The sequence below is a fragment of the Neoarius graeffei genome, chromosome 20 (assembly GCF_027579695.1).
Source record: "Neoarius graeffei isolate fNeoGra1 chromosome 20, fNeoGra1.pri, whole genome shotgun sequence".
NCBI lineage: Eukaryota > Metazoa > Chordata > Actinopteri > Siluriformes > Ariidae > Neoarius > Neoarius graeffei.
The window spans coordinates 58,062,601-58,088,633 of NC_083588.1; the positions used below are offsets into that span (position 1 = coordinate 58,062,601).

General features: G+C 41.7%; 1 protein-coding gene across 1 annotated transcript; it reads left to right on the top strand.

Annotated features, from left to right (window-relative positions):
- On the top strand, positions 1-25,546 carry arf2a (ADP-ribosylation factor 2a). The gene is made up of 5 exons (XM_060902071.1): positions 1-82; positions 17,807-17,964; positions 18,269-18,379; positions 18,478-18,602; positions 24,307-25,546. Exons 2-5 carry the CDS (start codon positions 17,817-17,819, stop codon positions 24,466-24,468), a joined length of 546 nt encoding a protein of 181 aa, XP_060758054.1. The 5' UTR covers positions 1-82; positions 17,807-17,816; the 3' UTR covers positions 24,469-25,546.
- Positions 25,547-26,033: the final 487 nt, after the last annotated feature.

The following is a 26,033-nucleotide window of genomic DNA, read 5'->3' on the forward strand; positions in this document are numbered from 1 at the left end:
CTTCAGTCCGGTGAAGGACGCCATTTTGTCGTTAGCTGTGACGAGGAGTACAGGGATATTGTTGGAAAGCGGCACTGAAAAGGTAAATAAAATACTAATTTTAAACCATAATGTTCTTTCCCCTCCTTCATGACACAATTTACAAAATACTTGCATTTTTTTTAACAGGTAAATTAAAACATATTTTCAAGCTGATATTTTAGCTGTTGAATTAGCTACGTTAGGAAATCTATTTTGCTAGCATGTTAGCTAAGCTAATATTTGACTTGCTAACCCTTATAGCATAGATGGCTAATATGTGAGTTAGCATAACGTATAGTTTATTTCTTTCCCCGATATGTTTTGCGTATTTGTATATTTTCTTGGTACGAGTTAATTTATTGAGATGGCTAACTAGTTGTCTGATTAGCTCCGGTGCTAAGCTTATCGGTAAATATTATATTACTAGCTCAGAAAAAGCAACAGGAAATGCGTTTACGTGGTTCAGGCGGCGCTTATTTCACAACAGTGAATTGAATCAATTAGCTAATTTGCTTAACAAATCAAGAATGTGGGGGAAAATGATAATTATGTGGACTGAATTTAATTAGTCAGAGCTGCTGTGGTGGAGGCCTTGTGTTTCGGATGTACCGACGTTGATTTCACAGCCGCATGATGAAGGGATATGGAGTCTAGGGATATGGAGCAAGAGAGATTTGTGTTCTTTTTAAAGCTTAAATAAGTAAAATACAACATCAAATCAGTACGTAAGCGTGTATATGTGCTTTTGAGATAATGTTTTGTGCAAATTTGAGGTCAGAGTTGAGTATTGAAGCAAAACCCCATTCTGAAATGTTTGTACTTATGCTGTAGTTGGTGCTGTATTTGTTATTCCTGTGATTTTTAGGTACTATTTGTATCCCCTTCTGACGTCACAAGGGGGGGGGGTGTTAAATTTTAGTGACTTCAAATGTGAGTGGTGCGGGTCAGGTTTTTGTTCAGTCTGGAAAAAAATGCAGGCGAGGTTTTTTTTTAATTATTGGTTGCTCACCACCATTTCCAGCAGTGTTCAGTATCCTTTTTGTTTTATCTATCTGTCTTGTGTTCTTCTGACCTGTTCTAAACTCTTATGTTGCATGGTGTCTTTTTTTTTTTTCCTCGCATGTCTAATAACTTGCTGCTGCAGCAAAACAATTTCCCATCTTGGGATCAATAAAGTAAATTAATTAGACATGAATTCCAGAAGATTACACGTTTATGGATATGGGAAACCATTACGTCAGAATCTGAAATGAGTTTATCAAGGGCCCTGTAGCTTGTGACAATCGAAGAACAGTGATATTGCGTCTGGGACACTATAAAGAAAAGTCTGGCATGTCGGAATTTTTGGTATTTTCTCACCTTTGACGAAATCCAATGCCATGTTTGTCCTGGATAGCTGTGATTTTATTATTTTTTATTTATTTATTTTTTTTATAGATAACCCACAAGGATGTTTAATGATGGGTTAAGGTCAAACTTGTAGTTCTGCCAGACTTCTGACCAGGACACGACAAGAATTTATTTCTGATCATCTAATCGGACAGGGTGACCATCGTGAAAGAAGGAGGAGGGAAAAGAGTGTAGTCTGACATTGGTATCTCTTCTCGTTATCTCTAGCCGCTTTATCCTGTTCTACAGGGTCGCAGGCAAGCTAGAGCCTATCCCAGCTGACTACTGGTGAAAGGCGGGGTACACCCTGGACAAGTCGCCAGGTCATCACAGGGCTGACACATATGGCCCTTTTCCACTACCCTTTTTCAGCTCACTTCAGCCTGACACGGCTCGCTTTTCGACTACCTCAGAGCGGCGCGACTCAGCTCGCTTCAGTCCTGCTTAGCACCCAAAACTCACACAGTTTTGGAGTGGGGCTGAAGCGAGCCAAACCGAGCCGAGTGGGGCTAGGGGCGTGAGGAGACACTCCCCTGTGCACTGATTGGTGAGGAGGAGTGTCCTCACACGCCCCGCGAGCACGCTGAGATCTGTAAACACCGTAAACCCGGAAGAAGAATAATTACGAATTACGAGAATTTCTGAAGCCTTATGCGCCTCGCCTCATCTATACGCTCTTGCCAGTATCTGTTGTCGGTGACAACAAGCCACAGCACCAAGACCAGCAACACTAACGACTCCATGTCCTCCATGTTTATTGTTTACTATCCGGGTCGTGAGACTGCCGCTTAAAAGACCACTGATGTCACTGTTTGCGCCGCCTAACGACATCACGTGACGTCCACCCACTTTCGCTAACTCCACCCAATGTGTCCACCCACTTCCAGCCAGCATGGTTCAGCGCGGTTGTAGTCGAAATGCAACTCCAACAGCCCCACTCAGCTCGACTCAGCACGGCTCAGCCCAACTCAGCTGCGTTGGTAGTGGAAAAGCGGCAATAGACACAGACAACCATTCACATTCACACCTGCGGTCAATTTAGAGTCACCAGTTAACCTAACCTGCAAGTCTTTGGACTGTGGGGGAAACCGGAGCACCCGGAGGAAGCCCACGCGGACATGGGGAGAACATGCAAACTCCGCACAGAAAGGCCCTTGCCGGCCGCGGGGCTCGAACCCGGACCTTCTTGCTGTGAGGTGACAGTGCTAACCACTACACCACCGTGCCGCCCGACGTTGGTATTAGCCGAAGTAAATTTGTTGAAAGAAGTTTAAACTCTGGTGTACGTCAGAAAGTACTTGCTTTCGACAAATGAACGTGTAATAATTATAAGTATGGATGTGAATGTTGTTGAGGGTGATTTTTTATTTTTTTTTTGCCCCCCCCCGAAAACCTCTGGGCTGGTTTAGGCTGTATTTGGCGTCTTGTACGCAAGTTGTCCAGATAGTTAACAGTTTTTGATATCAAGTGTGATATCGGATTGCAGCTCACATTTTATGTTGTAGAGGTGTATGGTTTTGCATACAGGTGTTTCATGAAAATGAGAACGTGCTAAACGTGCTATCGTTCTGCCTTTAATGTTGTGCATTGCTTGGTAACAGATGCTCGGTTTACAAGGCAATATCAGATCTGTTTAAATCAAGTCAAAGTGTAAAAGTCTCGGTGCAAAAGTTCTTGTTGACACAAGTTGCTAAATGGTGCAAAAACATTTACACTAACGCTCAACATGTTGGTGATTCATGTGATGTGGTTTTGTTTCACACTTTTTTTTTTTTTCTCTAAATTGTCACTACAGATGTCTGGTTTTGAACATGAATCAGAGAACAAACATACTGCTTTGTCCAGTCGTCTTTAAACATTGTTTTTCTGATAACGTCAGTTAAATTAATGCAAGTGCATGTTGTTAGATAAGCTGCAATGGTTCATGCTTAAAAATTTGGAGTTACTGATTTACAGCTCGTTGTTTCATGTGCTGATGGGTTTCAGTACGGTGTTTCTGAGAGCTGTTTGATCCACTGAAGTGCTTTGCTGTGTCAGGATCACGTTCAGCAAACGAACAAGCCCCTGCTCTAACATTTCTCGATACTTGTAACTTGAATGTTGTATTAAAGACGACGAACTCTGAATCCTTACATTTCATCACAGGAGTTTGAGTCCACATGGCTTGGAGGGTTGTATTTGGGTTAGTGAGATGAAAAACACTACTCGATATGCTAGTTTATTATGATCTTAGGCTATCTTGGTCTCTGAGTGTGGTGTAACCAACGTTGTGGGCAAGATCAAGTGGTGTCATGTGCTTGGCTCAGAGCTCTTATATCCTAGAGCTCCAGCTGCGTTGTACATGCTTTTGTTTACACAAGGATACCTGAAAGCAAAGCATAACTTAACATGCCCTCTAGATGTAGTGCAAGTGCAGGGTGATGACTGATCAGCATGGGTATTTATAAGTGTGGTTTTTTTTTTTTTTAAAAGTAAGAAGCGCATGTGTGATGTAAGAGGGAGAAACTTTGTCACTTTGAGAGAGTATTCCCTGTGTTCAATTTCTGGAAATCTGGGACTTTGTGACTTTTTTTTTTTTTTTATAGCCTTATCTTAACAGCATGATTTCAATCCACCAGTCTTATCTTTTTCTCTGCCTCTCTTTAAAGAGCACGAGAGGCTGAAAGACGATCAATCAGCAGAACGACCGTGCATCTGCTGTTCGGCGGCGTCATGGCTGGCTGGTTTGCAGAAGGCCGTGAAGGTGTCGATCCTGATAACGCTAACTTGTCCGGCGATCTTTAGGTCCCTACAAAGCTTTGAGAGGAAAGACAAGCAGTCGGATTGTCTGTAGGTTGTGTGAGCGTTGTGCCGGTGGTTGCGGTCGTCATGGGAGGAGGTCAGATCTGTTTTCACAGCACTGAGTCGTTTGCAGAGGACTCATTATTACCTACCATGCCTCCCTTCTCTTGTCCTTTAGCAGTCAATAATTAATCCTTCGTGGACCTTGTGAATTACTCATGAGGCTCGGTTTGTCACTGTTGATGATTTTCAAGGAGTGGTGGGTGACTGCAGGATAAATGGGAGTTTTGTCAAGTAGGAGAGATTGTCAAAGATATATTTTCCTTAAAGGTCTCCTTGCATCATTTTTTCATTAATTGTGCGGTGGTCTCTAGTACGAATGAATGCCCTGTGAGCCGGTTTTGGTGAAAAAAAATGCTGTGGCGCTCCTGTTTCAGGCTGTTCTAGTTTGGTGGAGGAGTGGGTGGGGAGAGAACGACAGGATTTCAGCTCTTAAGGCCTCTGCATGCTCTTGCGACAAGGCTTTTGCAGATAGCTTTTCGCAGACAGTTGTAATTTATTGTTGAGCGGGGGAATAGGCGTGCGCGATGTTATTCACCAGCACAACGCGGGGGGGGCGAAGTCGCTAGGAGTAGTTGGTGGGTGTGGTTAGTGGAGTGTTTATCCTCCGGTTACTTATAATGACTAGAACTTTTTTTTTTTTTAATAATGACTAGAACTGGAGTCGTATAGATGTACGTACTTCCTCAATCAACCGCTCTTCATGCTGCTCCATCTTCGCTCGTGTTTTTAAAAATGCCGGTCGTGAAAACAAAACAAACCGGGAAAATAGGGAAGCGGAAGTGCGTGTACAGCGGGTAGAGTGGACCAATCGGAGCCCTCTTGTCTGCGGCGCTGTCTGCGAGGCTTCTGCGGTGGTCACAATTTTTGGGAGGTGCGCGCAGAGCGTCTGCGAAGGTGGGGGGGCTACGCAGACACTGTCTGCGACACCGTCTGCGAGGACTGGGTTGTCAGCATAAATTGGCCTTTACTCATGAATATTCGTGACATGTAAACATATCACTTCTGATTGGCTAACAGCACTGTGACTCCCTCCAATGGGTTATGGGTGAGGCCATGACTACTAATTTTCGAAGTAACGTGAGTTCGTAGGGCTTTTTCTGATTCTCTCGTTTTTCCGTCTATTTTCTTTCATAGGCTAATACAGGGAATGGGGTAGAAGAACATTTTCACGTGCAGCATGCATATGCAACTCTGAGTGACCTATGGTATTTCAAAAAGAGCAAGTATTAAACGGTTTGTCATGGAATGACACCTTTTAAATGTTACCGCGTTGAGTGCTATCTGTGAGCAAAACGTCATGGAAATGTTAGTGCTTTTTCACTCGTGACTTAAGTGTAACCCTTTGGAAATGAAATTTTTACTCCACTTATTGCTTATTTCCATAAAAAAAAAAATGTAAACCCGAACGTACACTCATTCTTGATAAAGATTTTGTTTAAAAAAGTTTTCAAATATTCTGATACTGAAAGTCTGTTATATAAGAAACAACCTTATCAAAATATGTTTTAATTAATGAGACTATCTGTGTCTGAATTATTGTCCCTCATGCATTCAGTACTTTCCGTAACATTCCTTTGCTAACTAATATAATGATGCATCTGGACCTGATTTGTATACCGCTACTACCTGGGATGGCGATGTAGCCAAAGTTAGTCTGTTTCAGTATCTTTGGTAATGTCTGTCACCTTTATTTATTTATTTTTTCCATTTCTCACTTTTGAGTCAGCTTCAGCTTGGTCCTCTTACTCAGTCCTCCGGGTTTCATGCGTGCTTGTCGGGTGTGGACCAAGACATGGGCTGAAAATCTTCATATTTGCAAAATCTGCATGTGGTGAAACAAATCAACACGTGTGTGTCTCTCTCTCTCTCTCTCGGTCCTCTCGCCTCTGTCCTTCTGTGTGTTTCCACTATGAGTCAACGTTCCAGTGAACTTCCTCATAGCTGAACTGCTGTTGTGTGCTGCAGATGTAGACCAGGTGATGAATAAGTCTAAGATTTAGTCATCCGAGAAACATTTAAGCTGCTGGAACCAATGACACTCGCCACTAGGAATGTGAAACTGGGCAGTTTATGGTTACTAGGACCAGAAAGCGGAGGTTAGAATGATTTTTGTTAAAATTAAAATCACAATTTATTTAGTTAGTTTATATAGATTGGGTTTTGGCTTTTCGTTCAAGTGTCTAAAGTCTGGTTTTTAGTCATAGTTATGGAATGGCTATTTTCATTGCTTAAGTGTATTACCGGATGTGTGTAATCATGGCCTTCCTGTGTCTTGCACAGTGACCTTTTTTTTTTGTTTAAAAAAGGTTTGCTGGTTTAGCTGAATGAAAGTGCTTTTATCTGCATTCCTGGTACACACAAATAGAAACTGGAACACTTTTTTTCATAGTGTCCTCTGATTGGTTAGACACTTAAAACACGAGGATGATGAGAATCAGGGCTCTACATTAACTTTTGAAACCACTTGTCCTGTCGGGCAAGTTGAAAGGAAATTTACTTGGCTGAATGTGAAGTTGACTTGTCTGAAGAAATATTTGAGGAAAAAAAGCACAAACTATTTGTAACCCAACAATCTTTATTGCATTTGTTTCCGAATTCACATCATGTGCATAATATCTGTGAATCAAAAGTAATCAATACTTGATATACTGAGGCAAAAGTTAAATATAGTAAAACAGACTGATACCATAATTCACCAATTATGCTGAAGTTCAGAAGCAATATATTCCAATAGAGTAGAAATTCTCTCATCTCATTATCTGTAGCCGCTTTATCCTGTTCTACAGGGTCGCAGGCAAGCTGGAGCCTATCCCAGCTGACTACGGGCGAAAGGCGGGGTACACCCTGGACAAGTCACCAGGTTATCGCAGGGCTGACACACAGACACAGACAACCATTCACACTCACATTCACACCTACGCTCAATTTAGAGTCACCAGTTAACCTAACCTGCATGTCTTTGGACTGTGGGGGAAACCAGAGCACCCGGAGGAAACCCACGCGGACACGGGGAGAACATGCAAACTCCGCACAGGAAGGCCCTCGCCGGCCACAGGGCTCGAACCCAGATCTTCTTGCTGTGAGGCAACAGTGCTAACCACTACACCACCGTGCCGCCCCAGAGTAGAAATTATAAACATAAAATTTTAAGAACAAAATAACTATATAGAAACACTAACCATTTATATATAGTAACAAATATCATAAAGTAACATTATCATAAAATTTATGACTTGATATCACTAGTTTGGACAAGAGAAACAAATAACAATGCTACAAATAAAAACAACTGATGATTAATACTGTAAATCACTGATTATACACTGAAATCTAGTTGTCAAATGATAAGATAATATATCTTATGAAAACCTCCACACCTCTATTGACTCACAGATGAATGGATACAAATAGTTTCTATTCATCTATCAACCCTTGAGTTCTGTGTGTTCTGACCCCACCCTGAAGCCAGAGCTGCACAGCTCTATGAGCATCATATTCTGCATCATCTACAATAAATCATTAATTTATGAGAAATTAAAAACCAGAATTAAAATTGTATATATTTTCATTTTTAAATTATTAACTTTGAATATATATCCTCCACTGATTAATTGTTTAATTATTCAGTGTGTCTCCTGTATGGTATTTAATAGTAAAAAAAAAGAGAATTAATAATTTCAAATAATCCATAATTATATCTAAATTATAGAGCCCTATGTTTCAAATCCCTAAACTCCTATTACTAATTAGTTAATACAGCCGGTAACCTAATTAGCAGCCATTTGACAGTTTGGTATTTCCTAGATAACTTTCCCCACTCCTGCCTCACTCCCTGTCAATCCACACGCATGCAGGCGCACATTCCAAGCCCAGCACACTCCGCCACACACGCTCGGCTATATAATGAACACCATCAACAACAATTCAAAGATTTGGAAATTACCACATACTCAACTTAAATATACAGTTGAATAATGATCCTGCCAACAGAAATGTCAACAAATCCACGTGTATGACATGATTAAAACCAATCATAAACGACCGTTTACTTTTCAGCTCAAATACACGAAGCGGTATTGGCCGGTTTCGCAAGTGGAATATTGCGCATGCGTACATTGCTCTTTCCGAATAGAAACATCCGGCGATTCATCAAAACATGTCGAGTGAAATGCTTCGGAAATCATGTGAATAAACTGATAAATTTGATATGTAACCCAAATATCGGCGTATTTTGGCACTTGTCCAATCGGACAAGTAACTGAGACGATGAACTTGTCCCGGACAAGCGTTAATGTCGAGCCCTGAGAATCCCATGATTTAATGCACGAGTTGGTTATAAAATGCTATACAATATTAGACCCCGTCCACACGTAGCCGGGTATCTGCTAAATCGAAGATATTTTTCTACGTTTTGGCCTGTCATCCACATGAAAACACATCAAAAACGAATATTTAAAAAAAAACTCCGGGCAAAGTGAAGATTTTTGAAAACTCCGTGTATGCCTTTTTGTGTAGACAGAGATAACCGGAGTTTTGCGTTTTAGAACGTCACAATCTGCGCCAAAAAAATGACGACAAACCTGCCCTGACTAGCTCGCCCCTTTCATGAGGGAAGTCGTTAGAAGTCTCCGCAGGATACTGCTCCAAAAACAGGGTCAATATGTCCACATATTTGCTTTGACAAGATTCCCAATCAACATTTTCTTGCGTCTTTTGAAGTTTATACTCCAAAATTGTGTTTAGAAGCAATTCTGTCTCCGAGTCTGTCCAGACGAACGAGCTTGGCGCCATGTTTTATGTTTAGGTGGAAGTGATGCCAACAGAGGGCTATTCTGATGTGATTGGGGGTAGGATTTGGGGAAATAATGCCATCTACAGGTTTGGAATGCTTATGAATGTGATTGAAAACGCAGATGTTCGGTTATGTGTGGAAGGGATTTTTTTCGAAGACGAGGTGGTGTGGATAAAACATTTTTATAAACGGGGGGGGGAAATGTTCGGTTTTAAAAATACCCGGCTACGTGTGTACATGGCCTTAGACAGCTTTGGCTACTTTCTGATTTATTTACATTTTCATTTGAGCTTTGAGGAAAAATGCTATTCCATGCATCACATGGCTGTGAGTGTGAAGTGAGTACACGGAGAACGACTCCAATGGTGGGCTGTACTTCTGCTTTCATGATGATGACACTTGACACGTCTGAGCGAGTGTATTATTATCCATCCATCTATCTTCTACTGCTTATCTGGATCCGGGTCGCGAGGGTAGCAGCCTAAGCAGAGCTTAGTCTATTAGTTGTTTATTATTATTATTATTATTATTATTATTATTATTATTGGTGTGCATAAAAAGGTGGCTGTGAATTACTGTTGAACGACATTCAGGGTGACTCTCAGCAGCTCATAAATCGTATTGAAGAGTTTGTTTTCAAGTCCTACACACTATGATTAATTGAAGGAGCCAGTCATCATCATGAATAATAAACCAGTGATCGTGTGGTAAATCAAAGAAACCAAATGTATTATAATGTCCCCCACTTATTGTCAGTGAGGTTATATCTGTAAATATGCAACCAGAGCCTCAAAAACAGTGTTTTAGAGCTCATAGGCAACGGTTTTAATTTTATGCACATTTGAAACTTTGTTAAACCCTCTGTAATTTTTCTTCTGGTCCCATTAAGTATTGTTAACAAGTAGTAATTAAAATAAGTTATTGCGGATCGCGGCGAATTTCTGTTCGGCTATTTTCATGACCACTTGGCGCGTGACATCGTTTAAGCCAAACAGACCGCTTGAGTTGGGTCCACTTCCGTTTACTTACTTTGCCGTTCGGCTTCAGTGCAGATGTGTGTTTGGGAATTTCCAAAGAAAAACCATGCCTTATTGTTGTGCAGTGAAGTGTAACAACGGGACCAGTTCAGGAAGAAATTTTTACCTTTTTCCGAGAGCGGAGAAGAGGCAGTGTGTGTGTGGATTGGCTTTTTCCGATAAAGGAGACGAGGCGGAGAGTGGGTTGTGCGCGTGAAACAAAATCAAGCAGTCAAAGAAGAAATGGAGCAGCAACGCTCAAGCAAAAAAGATTGGAGGTAAACATTTTTGCTTGCAATTGACAAGCCAAGAATCCTGAGGGATCCTGTACAATCATTGTGGAAATGAGACAAAGGGATATTTCCTCGCTTAGAGTCGGCTGTAAATGGTATAATGCCGCGGATGGCAGGCTAATGTGGCCTATCGGCGCAGTCAAGTAATCGTTACCTATATCCACTAGGGAGGGTTTAATTATTCTTCAGAAGGGCTCTTATTTAGTATTACAATGAAAGTAGGAATTTATCATAACTACCAGGATAAATCGTTTGGGCGCGAGTCTTGTTGAGGTCTGGGGTCACTGCGATCAGAGTCGGCCGAGTCGCTGTCCGAGGCCGCGCGGTCAAACCAGTGAGCCACATTCACCGATTGCTTTGCAACGGCCATAGGTTCATACATATATGGTTTCACCTCTCGATATTCAATTTGGAGAGTTTCTACTTCAAAATCGCTCTCGCTTTCAGACATTTTACACAACCTGTCACGACCAAAGTCTGTACACGTGTGCTCGGTTTGCAAGTAAACACAGAACTGCTCCCAGCCTGTTTGGCTTAAATGACGTCACGACGACGGTCCCCTGTCGGTGAAAGTGCGCATAAGTGAGTTATAAACAAACCTTTGGAAATTGGGCAAAATAGTATATTTTAACAGTTTTATTCAATTTAAGGGTGCAAATTAAACACGAGGCAAATTGAATTCGCTTTTTGGGTCATTCGTCTAGATAGTAAAGTTGATATTCTACGCTTCACCTCGGACCATTGCCTATGACCTTTAAAGCCGTTGTAGGAGTTTGTTTCTGACTTCAACGTTTGTCATGTTTCTTAGCTGTATGATGATGGTGGAGAAACTAGAGGATGTATCATACCCAATGAACTCTGGACTTAATGCTGCAATCAGAGTTGAGCTAATGGCCAGTTGTGCATAAATGTGTCACCTGAAACAGGCTGAGTGACTTTATCAGCAATGTTCGCAGTTCTGGCTGCACAGAAATGTGTAATTATTTGACCGTGTATCCGTTTACTTGTTTACTCTGCCGTCCTGGATGGTTTTACAACGTAATCTAATCTTAGCTTTTGTTTCGGTATGAAGGGTGACTTTTAAAGGTGCTGCAAGTGTTGAGGGGTGGACCCCTGAGGCTGTGGATTTTAATCAGTTGTGCACTTTTTAGTGAAAATTCAGATTGTGGTAACTTTAGGTTCTTCGACAGCTTTCAGTTTGGCCACTGAAAAGACATTTTCAACTTTCACATCTAATTTTAAACTCGTGTTCATGTTCAGTTTCACTTCTTTAAATTTTGTATAATTGTGCAACTCGGCAATCTCCAGTGAAATCACGGTTTAGCCATGTCGGCACATTAACAAAAAAGGAAGAAAACCCACAGTGTTCCATTTTTGTGTGTGTATGTGTGTGTATATAGTGTTTTAATTATATTTAAGTATTTCCGGTTGAGAGTACACTGTGCATTCTGGCTGCTGTTTCTCACTAGAGTTTTTTCTTTGTCTTCCCCCATTTGTGTGGTTTGATGTTTTGTTCTTTTAAGTGTTTTGTCTGCCAGTTGTGGCTGGTTTTGGGCACCGGTTCCGGTCTGCCATGGGTGATGTCTGTGCTCCTTGCTATGGACTGCAGTGAACTCGTTGCTCTTTTTAACGTCAGGGTTGTCCAGCGCTCTGTGCGGCGGTGCTTCTGTGTTCGGTGCGCTGTTCCGAACGATATTTCCCGTTGGCGTGGCTGTGCAGGTGGTGTGGGACATACCCTCGTGCCTTTTTGGTGGGATTTTGGGCAGCTACACCACTGGAATTACACCCTGACCCTCTTTTAAAGCCCCTTTGGCAACCTTGGGTGTGAGAAAGGTGCTATAGAAGTTGAACTTTATTTATTATTTCTATAAATTATACAGTGGAGTTTTTTTTTTTTTCCCCTCTTTCTCCCCCTTCCCCCATTTCATTAATGTTGTGTTTACTGCTACTCTGGGAGTGGTGCAAGAGAAAAGCCTTTGTCCTGTTGTCCAGGAAGTTAAAATCAGCGGGTTCCTATTCCGGCGCCGCCGTCACCATGCAGTCCAAAAGAGCAAAACCAGTTGTGCTCTCTGACCGGGGAGAGCATGCTATCCATCCATCCCTCCCTCCCACCTAATCGCAGAGACACAAGCCAGTCCTGGGTGTCTGAGCTCATGCATGCAGAAGAGAGTGGATAGCACTTTCATCCAAGTGTTTTATGCCGCCCCATGATGGCCTTCATTTTCTCACGTTAGTAGCCGTCATATAATGTGGAGACCTGATTGGTGGATGTGAAATGGTTAATATTAAATTGGAGGTTGAAGGGGAACCCCTCTGTGCTTCAAACTACTTTCTGTCCTGTATATTTTTTTTCTTTTTAAATACGTCTCCTCTAGCCCCTTGCCTTACCTTGTATGAGATGCCATATAAATGACACATGCTACCCTGCTTAACTACCCCCTCATTTCACACTTAAAGCCAAACAGTGCATACCCACAAGGCAAACTGCATGCGACATGAGCGACTACTCACAAATTTAAAGGCAGCGTAACCTTTTGTGATGCACAGCTGCACTTGGCATTTGAATGTCTGCCGTTCGAGTCTTTCTTAATGTTGAGATCTTTCGGTCATCTAGGATGAGATTAGATTCAACTTTGTCATAGATACAAAGTCAATGAAATGCAGTACTCCTCATCTTGTATTTAGTATTTCTGGTTTTGGAGAGTCTTATTCACTCTTTTTCTGAGAAGAGGCTGTGTCTGAAATGCTGATTTTTGTCCATCCTTAAGAATAAATAAGAATTAGGACGCCGTGTAGGGAATAGGGCACCGTTTCGGACATGGCTCTCGCCCTTACGGCTTCCTGCAATGGTGCTTCCTGTTTACAGATGGGTGTGTTTTCTGTTCATGTACAGTTGATTGTACAGGGCAGGCCACAGGAAGAGAGAAACTGAAGAAAGCAGTGATGTGAGGTTGTGACATGACTTAAACATATGGTAGTGGGTCTTTTTTTTTTTATTTAAAAGACGTACTGAGTGTTTGAGGTTATTTTCATGTGAAAGTATAAGTCATGGCTGATCAGATGATTTTGTCCGGTAAACCGTGCTCCCCTTCCTTTAGATCACACTAAAGGATTCATAATGTATACAGCAGAAGAGACGTGATCCCTTTCTGATTAATTCAGAGCTCTGATGTCTCCGTTTACAGGCTGGTAAAGTTTCTGGTTACCTGCAGTGGCCTACATTCGCCACATCACTGACCTCATTGTTCCTCTTGTTCTCCCTCCCTCCTGTCAGAGCAGTGATGCAGTGCTGAGCTGTAGCTTTTTTTTTTTTTTTCTTCTCTCTAACCACAGCATGGGGTTTTGACACCCGGCAGTCTTTTTTTTTTTTTTTTTGCGTTACATAAAGTATAAACATATTTGCTGTTTCAACTTCACGTTCCTGATTTTTATGGACAGCTGTAAGCTTCGCTTTGGTCAATAATTAATTGACCGTAGTTGTCAAGCACATAACGTGCCACAGTGGAAAAGTGGTTAATAAAGGCGAGCGATTGCACTAGGTCTGATCTGATGAAGCCACCATAGAAGACGTAGATAAAGATGGGAGAATGAACGGTATTAATGATGGCATCTAGCAGCAGGCACATGCATGATTATCAGCCTTTATCCTGAGTACTGGAGTTCACAATATAAGAACCTAATAAATAGTAGACTATTTAAAAACCAGTCTTTTAATTCTTCCTTACGAAGATGTTCGAGAACAACTTCCATGAAATCTTTGTGCAGTGTTGTGTAGTCAAGAATGTTTGATAACTGGCGTTGTGTGTAATGGTTATGAAAATGCTCAGGTGTGTGTACAGTAGTGGAGGATTACACAGCTAAAGTGTTTTTGGTGCAGTTGCGTCCCCTGCCGTGAGAAATAGAGGTCGCTGAAGTGTGACTTTAAAAAAAAAAAATCTAAAAAGAAACGCTCAGAAATAATGGGGGGGGGGATTACGTGGTAATGGACAGGAATCCATTTTATTCTGTATTTTGAAAGTCGGGGCGGCACGGTGGTGTAGTGGTTAGCGCTGCCGCCTCACAGCAAGAAGGTCCGGGTTCGAGCCCCGTGGCCGACGGGGGCCTTTCTGTGCGGAGTTTGCATGTTCTCCCCATGTCCGCGTGGGTTTCCTCCGGGTGCTCCGGTTTCCCCCACAGTCCAAAGACATGCAGGTTAGGTTAACTGGTGACTCTAAGGTGGTGTTTACATTAGACCGTATCGTTGTCGTCGCATATGCACTGTCCGTGCACATTAAAACGCCGGGAAATGACTCCACAGGCGGAACAGTTTGAATCCGCCAGGGCCCACATATTCAACCCAGTACGTATCTGATCCGGTGCTGTGTAAACATTGAGGAACGAGGATACGCAGTGCTGAGCTCTAGCTGACGTCGTCATTGGACAACGTCACTGTGACATCCACCTTCCTGATTCACTGGCGTTGGTCATGCCACGTTGGTCATGTGACGCGACTGCTGAAAAACCTTCTCCTCTTTAGTCCCAATGACACGGTGTCCCTGATTTCCATAAAGAACTTCAAATTTTGATTCTTATGCTCTCGCTCGCTTGCGCGCGCTCTCTCTCTCTCTCTCTTGCTCACTCGCTCACTCAATCTCTCACACACTTTGTGCTTGCAAGTGGTGAGTGACTTGCGCATGCCCGATATGCACTGGGATCATGTGACGTGCTGTCTAATTAGTCATGTGATTAGCGTATCCGTGTATTGGCGTTGCTGTGTGCACGGGGAACGGTTTTGTTGTAGGCACAGAAATTGTGTGTACGCGAATCGTTTTAAAAACGTTAATCTGATGATCCGCTGATTCGAAATAATGTAAACAGGGCCTAAATTGACCGTAGGTATGAATGAGTGTGAATGGTTGTCTGTGTCTATGTGTCAGCCCTGTGACGACCTGGCGACTTGTCTAGGGTGAACCCTGCCTTTCGCCCGTAGTCAGCTGGGATAGGCTCCAGCTTGCCTGCAACCCTGTAGAACAGGATAAAGCGGCTACAGATAATGAGATGAGATTTTGAAAGTCAGCATTGAGAGACCTCTGAGAACAATCTGTGACGCTGTGTCCACATGACGTCAGAGTAAATGAGAGATTATTTTCTTGACAGTTGTTAAATCTGTGTTAACGCTGCTGTCAGTCTCGTACCGATTCCTTGCCATCGGATGAAAATGTAACGTATGGTGTTCAAGTATCTGAATATTTCCTTGCTTTATTGTTGATCAAGCGTACGCATGAGCAGTGGATCAAAGGAAAAGACGTGGATGTGTTGGACATTATAGGACACTTGTCAGTTATATAAAAATTTGTCTTTGGTTTTCTTCAACAGAACAATGAGTAAACTTCTCACTTCAGTTAGAGTGGCTTTGTCATCTGAGATGCTATGATGCACTGTCAAGGAATGTAAGGTGGGGACGCCCACATCCTCGCTGTCTATGCTTTGGGTCCCAGAACAGTAGCTTGTGCACCAGCAGGTCGTCGTGTCATCTTGCGTGGCCTGTGAGCAGGCTTTTAGATAGAGGGGCGTCTGGGCGTCTTTTCGACGCCCTGTACTGAAAAAAACAAGAAATTGGACGCCCTACTTTTTAGTACGACGCCCTAAAGACGCCCTAATATTTCCGCCCGTGTTATGTCCGGTAACTTAGCTGAATATGTTAAAAAATCGCCGAGTCTGAGCTTTCCGAGGATCTACAAGCTTTGTTGACACCGCCATTTTGGAAATTTCAGAAGTCTCGCTTTGACAGCTGTCTTTCCCGAAGACGCCCAGGGTTACCATAGCAACAGCACGAGCCCAGAGTACAAAATATAGGCACCCGCCGCAGAGCTACAGAAACACGCGTTTCTATGGCTGCACTAATTTCAAAGTTGTGAGAGCCCTCGTTATAAATAAATGGGTTATTAAATAAATTTGGTGTACAAAGCACTTGTAATATGCGTTCCCAGAGCAGAGGGGGAAAAGATGTATGCCTAGGAGACACTGGCATAAATATCCAGACAATATAGCCGTAGACTATATTGCCGCAGCTAAATGTGGAATGTAGTCTATAGAAAACCGGCCTTACCTGACATGTTATTTATCCCGAATAAATCCTTTTAACAGTAAATAACACATTTTCATGCAGATTTTCCCAACATTACAGGCTACGTAGTGGAGAGTGTGGTAGTCGAGCCGGCGGGTAGTATTTCTAGTAGGCTAAACAATAATCAAATACGACACGTTCTAAAGGATGCTGGGATTCCAAAGAACGCACGTGAAAAGGACGAACACGTGGGATATTTGGTAAGGAAGATAGCTTCTAGCTTTGTAATTAATGGGTTTCTATTGAAAAAACGAATACCATTATAATGTTTGAAGACTTAGCCATATTTCCTGTGTGTTTTTTTCTTTGTTATACTAAATCTTTGGACGCTAGCGGCTTTGAAAGCAAAACTGGTCAGCCGGGGTTGGTTGTCACACTGTGTTCGGGGTTGGTTGTCACATGTAATGCAATTGCAATAGGTGCACTACTGACTGAGACAAACACAGCTACAACAAGCTTTATTTATGTAGTATTCTGCGATCAGAAAGCTTTATAGCTAATTTGTCATGCTTAATATGCAACTCCAGCTCAAAAAATCCCAGAAATATACCCATTTTAATAATAATATTCATTAAAAATATACGATACAAGAATGTTGTAACAAAGGCAAAAACACTTGGCTGTATTGCTCAAAATTTGCTGTCAAAATGAAGGAAATAGCATTTGAGAGCATTAGAAATTTCAAAATTTTCCGGGGGAGTACCCCCGGAACCCCCTAAAACACTTGTGCCAGCGGCGCTCAACGCGCCGCTACACCTCGCCACATACAGTGACACCTGCAAAAAAGTTAGACTCCCTAAAAAAAAATCCTGCCTAAAAGCCTGCCTGTGAGCTTCATCCTCCTCACTTGGATTTTAGTGGGAGTTCTGGATAGGTTTCCACAGACTGTTTTGTTGTCAAACCAGTTGATGTTGAGCACCGTTCATAGCATGTTCGTATAACAGCCGTCAATGCGCTTAGCGAGCGCTTTAGGTCACGGTCCACGTTTCCGACCCATGGATTCTGTTGTAGCCTGTAAAAGTCTGAGCTTTAACTCTGTTGTTTAGCGTAAAGGCCGCTATTCATCTGACGAGGAATTTGCTGTGTTAAATGAGGTCTCATGGTGAAGCCTCCAGCGCTTTGGTGTTCGATGACTGACTGACTGGAGTTTGACACCACTGGTGTTTTGTGTGAAGCCATGATAGCAGCCAATTCCTCATTTTCCATTTTCCTGCTTCGTGTGTGTTTATTTAGAGACGCTTCTATAGACTGCAGTCGAGTCACAGGTCACAAAAGCATTTTTGATTTAAACAGTGAACCAATGATGTATGTATGATATTCTGAGCTTGTTTTTTGTCTTGCTCAGATCTGCCACCATGGGGAACATGTTTGCAGGCCTCTTTAAGAATCTCTTTGGGAAGAAAGAGATGCGAATCCTAATGGTGGGTTTGGATGCTGCCGGAAAAACCACCATCCTGTACAAACTCAAACTGGGAGAGATCGTCACCACCATCCCTACTATCGGTGTGTTGCTATTTTATTTATTTGGTCCTACAGTTAATCCAGTTTGTATTTCTTGTCAGAAATGTCACGTGTAGGATTCTGTTCAGAGTGTTAATTTAAAAATACATTTGTTGTTGAATTACTTGAGTATTTAAACGCATAGGATTATAAATGAGCCTATTACACGGAACCACAGAAGCTGAAACAAATACTGTGCTTCTGACCCCGAGCTGTTTCCACTCACTGCTCTGTTATCAAATCCCAGTTTATCACAGCAGCGTGTAGGTGTATTTCTTTCTGACGAGGTCTCTTCTTCCTTCTGCAGGTTTTAATGTAGAGACAGTAGAATATAAAAACATTAGTTTCACAGTGTGGGACGTCGGCGGTCAGGATAAGATCCGGCCGCTGTGGAGGCATTACTTCCAGAACACACAAGGTAGGTCCCTGTATGGAGGTAAATAAATTTTTTTTAACTATTTTATTTGAAATGAAATAAAAGGAAGGATTAATTTGTCCAATACATCTGTGTGTCAGGTCTGATCTTTGTGGTGGACAGTAACGACAGGGAGCGAGTGAACGAGGCAAGAGAGGAGTTGACGAGGATGTTGGCTGAAGATGAGCTCAGAGATGCTGTGCTGCTTGTTTTCGCCAACAAACAGGTGTGTGTGGGAACATTTTCAGCTTTTAAAACACTACAGCTGGGCTAAATCAGCTCGCTCTTTTACCATTTCATAACTGTGCGCTCTTGGTGTTGTTTTTAAAAATTTTTTTTTTTTTCAGTAATCTAGTGCTAAATACAGACCAATACTTTTTAAACTGATCTCGAGCCCAGTGCTAAAGATCTCCAACTCCTATTACAATCAGTATTTGAGAGGAATTACCCAATAGGAAGCTCCAACAAGAGCTATATACCTTCATGGTGCGCTTTTTTTTTTAATATAAATGTTTTTTCTCCCCGTTTGCATTTGCACTGTATGTATGGAATCAATTTTGTGCCAAAATGTTCATACAATACTTTTGAAATATCAAACAAAAACGACAAGTCAAAAAAAAAAGTGAACTTTTTTAGACTGGCAAACAAATTATTCGTGTAATCGTGCAAAATATCAGTCTATTACTCTTCAGAAACCTTTTATTTTTGTTCCGCGTCTTTCTCAGTTTTGTTTGACGTAATTTATTTTGGTTGCGATTCCAGCTTTCTCGTTTGCGCTCCCTGACTTTTTGCTTGCAGTTTTGGCACAAACTTCACGTGTGGGTGGGCTGTCCAAGAATGCATTCCCATTGGGTAACTTGTGTTTGACTGACAGCTCCGCTCAGCGATTCTCCCGGAGGCTGTTGCGGCCATTTCCTACTCGGATTCTGGCGGACTGTTTGACGAGTGACCGATCCATTGACGGTAAACAAGGATCGAGTGGACGTCAGTGGTGACTATGATACTGAATTAATTCAACAAAGTGCAAGTACGGGACAAACGTGTTGTATGTGTTTCAGTAGTGCACATTATGCAGGTGTGTTTAACGTTAGCAAGACAGCTATTATATTGGGTAGTGGAGCTAAGGCTAACATTTGACTTGCCACGAAACACCTGCATAATGTGCACTACTGCAACACATACAACACATTTGTCCTGCACTTACACTTTGTTGAATTAATTCAGTATCATAGTCGCCACTGACGTCCACTCGATCCTTGTTTACCGTCAATGGATCGCTCACTCGTCAAACAGTCCGCCAGAATCCGAGTAGGAAATGGCCGCAACAGCCTCCGGGAGAATCGCTGAGCGTAGCTGTCAGTCAAACACAAGTTAGCCAATGGGAATGCATTCTTGGACAGCCCGCCCACACGTGAAGTTTGTGCCAAAACTGCAAGCAAAAAGTCAGGGAGCGCAAACGAGAAAGCTGGAATCGCAACCAAAATAAATTACATCAAACAAAACTGAGAAAGACGCGGAACAAAAATAAAAGGTTTCTGAAGAGTAATAGACTGATATTTTGCACGATTACACTTTTTTTTGCCAGTCTAAAAAAAAAGTTGACTTTTTTTTTTTTGTATTTTGATTTGTTTTTGTTTGGTATTTCAAAAGTATTGTATGAACATTTTGGCGCAAAATTGATTCCATATGCATGTAGGAATGCTGAAGTGACATAATCCAGCTTGTTCGTGTAACGTTAGCAGGAAGTGCTTGGTATATTGAACAATCGTTCCATGAAATCGAGTCCTACGTGAGCTGATAGCCGACGAGGCACGTAGAGCCGAGTATGATTGAGTGGAATAACTCGCATTCACTGGATTTTTGAGAAATGGAGCAGCTATTTATTTATTTATTTATTTTTTTTGCGAATTTGATAACTTTATACAAAATCATTTCTGCTTAGAATGTTAACAAGCCAGCGAAATGCCTAGCAATTTGTGAAAAATACTAATAATTCTTGAAAAATGTTCTTTCCATCAAATACTTTCATTCCATATTTTGTTACTTCTGGAGTTTTATTTTCGAGTAGAGTTTTTATTTCATCTTTGGTTCAACACGTGCCACCGTTTTGTTTTTCTCTACTCATGGTATATGAGCTGATATCCTAGTAGTGGAGTAGCCAATTAGTGCGCAATTGTTCATATCCAGTGAATGTGGATGGAATAATTGTAACTATTGTTTTATCACACTAGAGTATTATTCTCCTTCTTATAGATAAAGCATTTTCTTTCATATAGTACACGATAAGCCTACAGTGAATGTGGATTGAATAATTTTAGATATCCCTTAGAAGTCCTGCTGTATTTCCTTCGTCACATGCTCTCAAAAAAGCCTGGGATTCATTTTACAACTGTCTGTGCGTTTATTTTATTTTGATTTTTCTCCCTGCTGGCCGAGGGGATTATGTCATGGTGATGTCAGTCTGTCCCGGGAAGGGCACTCGCCTTCTGAAATCATTAATTTTTTTTTTTTTGGAGGACTTTCACAAAACTTGACAGGATTCTTTGTAATATCTCGGTGATGCGCATATTGCAATTTTGTTCAATTCAGTCGCGTTTTACCAGAGTTATGGCCCTTGACGATTAAACTTGTACTTTGACAATTTCATGAGGGTGTATTAAGCACATGTAGCAGAGATATTGCAGCGGGGGATATTGCGCTCTCTGAGCACTCGTTATAAAGGCAACACTTATGAGCTGTTTACACAGCTAATGACTAAACCCGGATTTTTAAAAATGCTGCTTCGATCCGTGTTCCGCTGGAGAGTCCCCTCAAAATAGCACTCGAAGACTGACAGTTCAGTTCCTGCAGTGTGTAGACACACAGAAAAGGGGGGGGGGACTTCCTCAAACAGTTCTAAGAACTATGAAAACGTAGGTTTAAACGTCTTGTTTAAACTCGTAGGTGGGTTGAGTCACGTTGTTTGTTCCTGATTGGCTATGCATACGTAACACACTACTGTTAATATGTCCTCTGTACTTTAAGCTAAGATTTCCAAAAGTCCATTTATATAAAATTCTTCACTTGTAAATATCCAGATAAGCAGCTAACAGGACTGTGTGGCGACAACAAGGACTTTTTAACCCCTTATTGTTCGTGATGCGTAATTTATAGAAATGAGCTCATTAATATGTAGTGGTTATGCTTTTTGTTGTAGTGTCACTTCATGGCTCCACGTTGGCTGTCAGCAGATTAAATGATTGGAAATTTCGCTTTTTAAACTTTTTTGACCTGGAGCTAGGCTGGGGGAAGTTTTTATTTATTTTTATTTATATATATATATATATATATATATATATATATATATATATATATATATATATATATATATAGTGCTGTCAAGCGATTAAAATAATTAATCGCGATTAATGTCGCGACAGTCATAGTTAACTCGCGATTAATCGCACATTTTTGTCACATAAACACCATTGTAATTCTCTTATCAGCATAAAGTGAATGGGCTTGCTTTGTACCAATTAATTTTTATTTTTATTGCAAAGCATAACACGTCTTGACACAGCCACTACAAAGTGAAACCTAAGCCGAGCACCGGCGCGGGGCTAGCAAGAAAACCATGAGTGAAATGATCTACTGTTTGAGTTAGTCTACAACTAAAGAGAGACAGGTTACACAGTCACTACGTTTACATGCACATAGAGAGAATCGAATTTCTGCCGTTGCTCGACTGAAATCGAAGTTCAAAATGCCATGTATACACCTTAATTCGGCTGAATTTGAACCGAACTTGATTTCTTGGAATCGAGCTACACGACCTAGATTATGCGATTTCTGCCGAGCTACTTAGTGCATGTATACCCTATTGAGCTACGTATTCGAGCTACTTACTTCAGCACTGCCCCTTCCGGAAGTGACGAGACCACAAGGGAAACACAACAGCCTCGGTCGGCATGACAGCGAATCATGACAACGGCATGAATCGTTTCTTTTCGTGGCATTGTTTGCACTGTTAAAATTTGGCTCACTTACTGTATCACCAAATACATCTGTACAGCTGTTGCATAGCTGTGAATTGTGTCGAAAAAAAAAAAACCAGCCTCGGTCGGCATGACACTTCACCTTAGCCACCCACTTTATTAGGAACACTTCTGTTTGTACATACAAACTACAAACACACTTCTTAGAGTTTAGAGTTTATTTTATTTTTAAAAGGGACAGTGTACAAATTAAACATTATCCTTGTGGTCAGGACAGATGTCTGTACCAGGTTATAGCAGTACATGCTAATTTCCGCCTGTAGTCACTTTGTTTATACTCTTGAATAGCTCTTCATGACGACAACCGGAAGTGTACCAACACGATGGGGCGTGTAGCGCCACCTGTGGCTCGGGTGCACAATGCACCTCATAACAATAGCTCGATTTAAACACTGCATGTAGGATTGGATTTCTCTGGCACTCTGCTGGGACCTTCAGCTCGATTACCGACAGCAGCTCGATTTGGATGTGCATGTAAACGTAGTCAGTGACGGTAGGCTTGACGTGCTTGATTATAATATAAAGTACACTATTATTAACTTTAAGTTGTTCGTTGATAAATATTGCATTGAATCTGATCTTTACTGTTTCAGCTCACTTAACACATTTTGTACTTTTACACTTTCTGCCTGTTGATGCGTCGCGCTGTCCAATCAGAGGCGGCCAAATTTGCATATTACAGGAAGGATTTCTGGGATAGCATTGAGTTTACAGTTCAGAGGGATCTGGCTTCTTTAGACGCTGTCTTCTTAAAACTGAATAAATATTTAAAAAGAGCCAAATGAGCCAGTCTTTTGAACGGCTCTTTTCAAAGAACGGATCACAAAGATGCGGATCCCATCTCTACTAGTGCGCCCTGCCCGCGCTGGTTCTTTGGGGGAGGAGGGCAGAGGACTCTGGCTGTGCGGGGCGTGGCATTACAGTCTAGCTGCTAGCGGTTTTCTAAGCAAAGTCTCTGTTCCAAGTTCCTGGCAGTTTCAAAAGCTTATGAAAAACCTACATCATGTCACAGAGCGTTAATCTGGCGATTAAAAAAAATTATCGCCGTTAAAATTGAGTCAAGTTAACGCGTTAATAACGCGACGTTTTTGACAGCACTAAAAATTTTTTTTTTTAAATAAAAAAAAAAAAATCTCTAAATCATGTAAACCAGGGCTTTTCAAAGTGTGGGAGAGTTAGACCCCCCTCAGAGAGCAAATAAACAGCGCCCCCCCCCCCCCCCCCCCCCCCCCCTACAATTTTTGTTGTTGCTATACTTAATGTTCCATTCGTATTTAAAAAAAAAAAAAAATTGGTTGTACACTTTTTTTTTTCTCTTACACATTTTAAACATCTGTGCTTTTTTAAAACATCTTTTTTACACATTTTAAACATCTCATAGCATTGTTAGCTAGCACCTCTTGGCAGACAACACACTGTGGCAGTGGAGCATCTTCAGATCCAGTCCATGAAAATCCAAACTTTAAATAATCGTGGTCATACTTCCTTCTTTTTTTGCTTGGCCCAGACTCTGTCTCCTCACTCACTGTAGCTTTAGGTACTAAAAATCGATCCATTTTGTCTCTGGCAAAGGCTAGCTGAAGTTCGCTAAATGTCCGCAATAGTAACTTATTCTGGTTTATTTTTCCTCACGTTGCGCCCCCCCTGAAGAACTCTGGTGCCCCCTAGGGGAGGCGCACCCCACACTTTGAAAAGCCCTGATGTAAACAATAGTGTTTCACAAATCACAAAAAAAAATCACAAGCTGACTTGCAGCGCAAATTTAATTTCCTCACCATATGGAAGTGACTTCACGCAGGGCTTTTTATTTATTTATTTATTTATTTAAAATGAAATTTTCATTTCAGAATATCTTCACTCCTGATGTATGTATTTTATTTATTTAAACCCCTACAGGATCTGCCGAACGCGATGAACGCAGCAGAGATCACAGATAAACTGGGTCTGCACTCACTGCGGCACCGCAACTGGTACATCCAGGCCACGTGCGCTACCAGCGGAGACGGGCTCTACGAAGGCCTCGACTGGCTCTCCAACCAGCTGAAAAACGCTAAATGATCCATTCCACCCAGCCCTCTGCGCTCTATGTGTGTGTATGTGTGTGGTGAGAATGGCAGCGCTGGATTTAGTCTCTCGGTCACCCACTTTATCCATCCCTTTCTTCTTTTGTTTGATTCTGTAGACTTAGAGGCTCTCCCCAGTGCTGACTTGTGCGCATGTGTACTGGAATGAAAGTGTGTGTGTGTGTGAGAGAGTGAGAAATGAGAGTGGGAGCAGCCCTGCTGTGCCTTTGAATACGTGGTCCTCGTACAGCTCGCTTCTCTCCCCCTCTCTGTGTCTCATCATGTCCCTCATGTCCACGGTTTTCACCAAGCAAAGAATGACCCAGGATGCTGAATGTTTTATTTAATTACTCACACAATAAATGAAGTCTTGATTTCCATCCTATGATAATGATGAAACAGTCGTGCACGTCTAAGATGTTATGAGTCGTCGTTGTCACCAGTTGGTGGTGTTTTTTTTTTTTCCCTTTTGCCCCACGTATGATGAAACTCATTGTAACCTGCATCAGGTTGGGAGGGGAAAAAAAAGAAAGAAAAGACAATAAAGTCATGTTTTCCATCCTAGATCCTTCTTTGCATTATTGTAGAAATGAGGCTCATGAGGTTGCCATGAACATCGCTGTTTCCTGAGGCGTATTGAGGCCTGACTGAAATGTTGTGACTGAAATGTGTTGACTGAAGTACACGGTTGTCCGTTCTGGCGCTAACAGGAAGTAATGCATCTGAAGTCTTTCACCTCGCATTCTCACGGCGCTAAGAATAAGCCGATGAGCATGGCACGATTTCTGTTTAGTCTTTGTTAGTGACATGGCATTAATCCATTGTTGGTGACATTGGCAGCCTTTTTTTTTTTTTTTTTTTTTTGACTGAACCAGTGCTTTGAAATGTGAAGGTTGTCTGTCTGTCTGTCTTCGAGCCTGAGAGGAGACTTATCAAGGAGCACCGAGGCTGTTTTAGAGCTGCTCCCACTCTGATTGTTCTTGTTTTCATTTTTATTAGATGATGTTCCCAGTCTTTAGCCTTGTACGAGTCACAACCATAACTGCATCCTTTTTTTTTTTTTTTTTCTCTTTTCTCAAATGCTGCAGGAAAAAAAAAAATCCTTAAACCTACTCGCCACTTTCATGATTAAGAGGGAAAAGCCAAGTGCAAGTCTTGGATCAGAGGATTTAAAAGCAGATTTTTTTTTGGGGGGGGGGCAAACCAAGAGTAGCTGAATCAAAATTCAAAATGGCAGCCTTTTCTGGACAATTCATGTTGCACTTTTTTTTTTTTTTTTTTTACAACCAGTTTCATCTGATGGCTGCTTTTATTCTCCGTCTTTTTGTTTCACTTCTGTCTTTTCTCTCGGAATATCACTCGGCCTTTTGGGGGGGGGGGGAATGCAGCCTAATACCCAGCTACCGACATTTTGATTTGACAAACTGACAGTTTCTTTTCGCCTGTCTGTTATCTCTGTTCCAAAAGCTTCTCCGAATGTTACGTCGATCATAAACCCAGCACCCCAAAGACATGACCCTGTACTGACCTCTCAGAAAGGCACAGGTGAATGTGCGCACT

Excerpts from the sequence above, each read along its gene's own strand:
- arf2a (XM_060902071.1), top strand. The coding sequence starts at position 17,817 with ATGGGGAACATGTTTGCAGGCCTCTTTAAGAATCTCTTTGGGAAGAAA. Across the intron at positions 17,965-18,268 it reads CACCACCATCCCTACTATCG|GTTTTAATGTAGAGACAGTA; the intron begins GTGTGTTGCTAT and ends TTCCTTCTGCAG. Across the intron at positions 18,603-24,306 it reads TTGTTTTCGCCAACAAACAG|GATCTGCCGAACGCGATGAA; the intron begins GTGTGTGTGGGA and ends AAACCCCTACAG.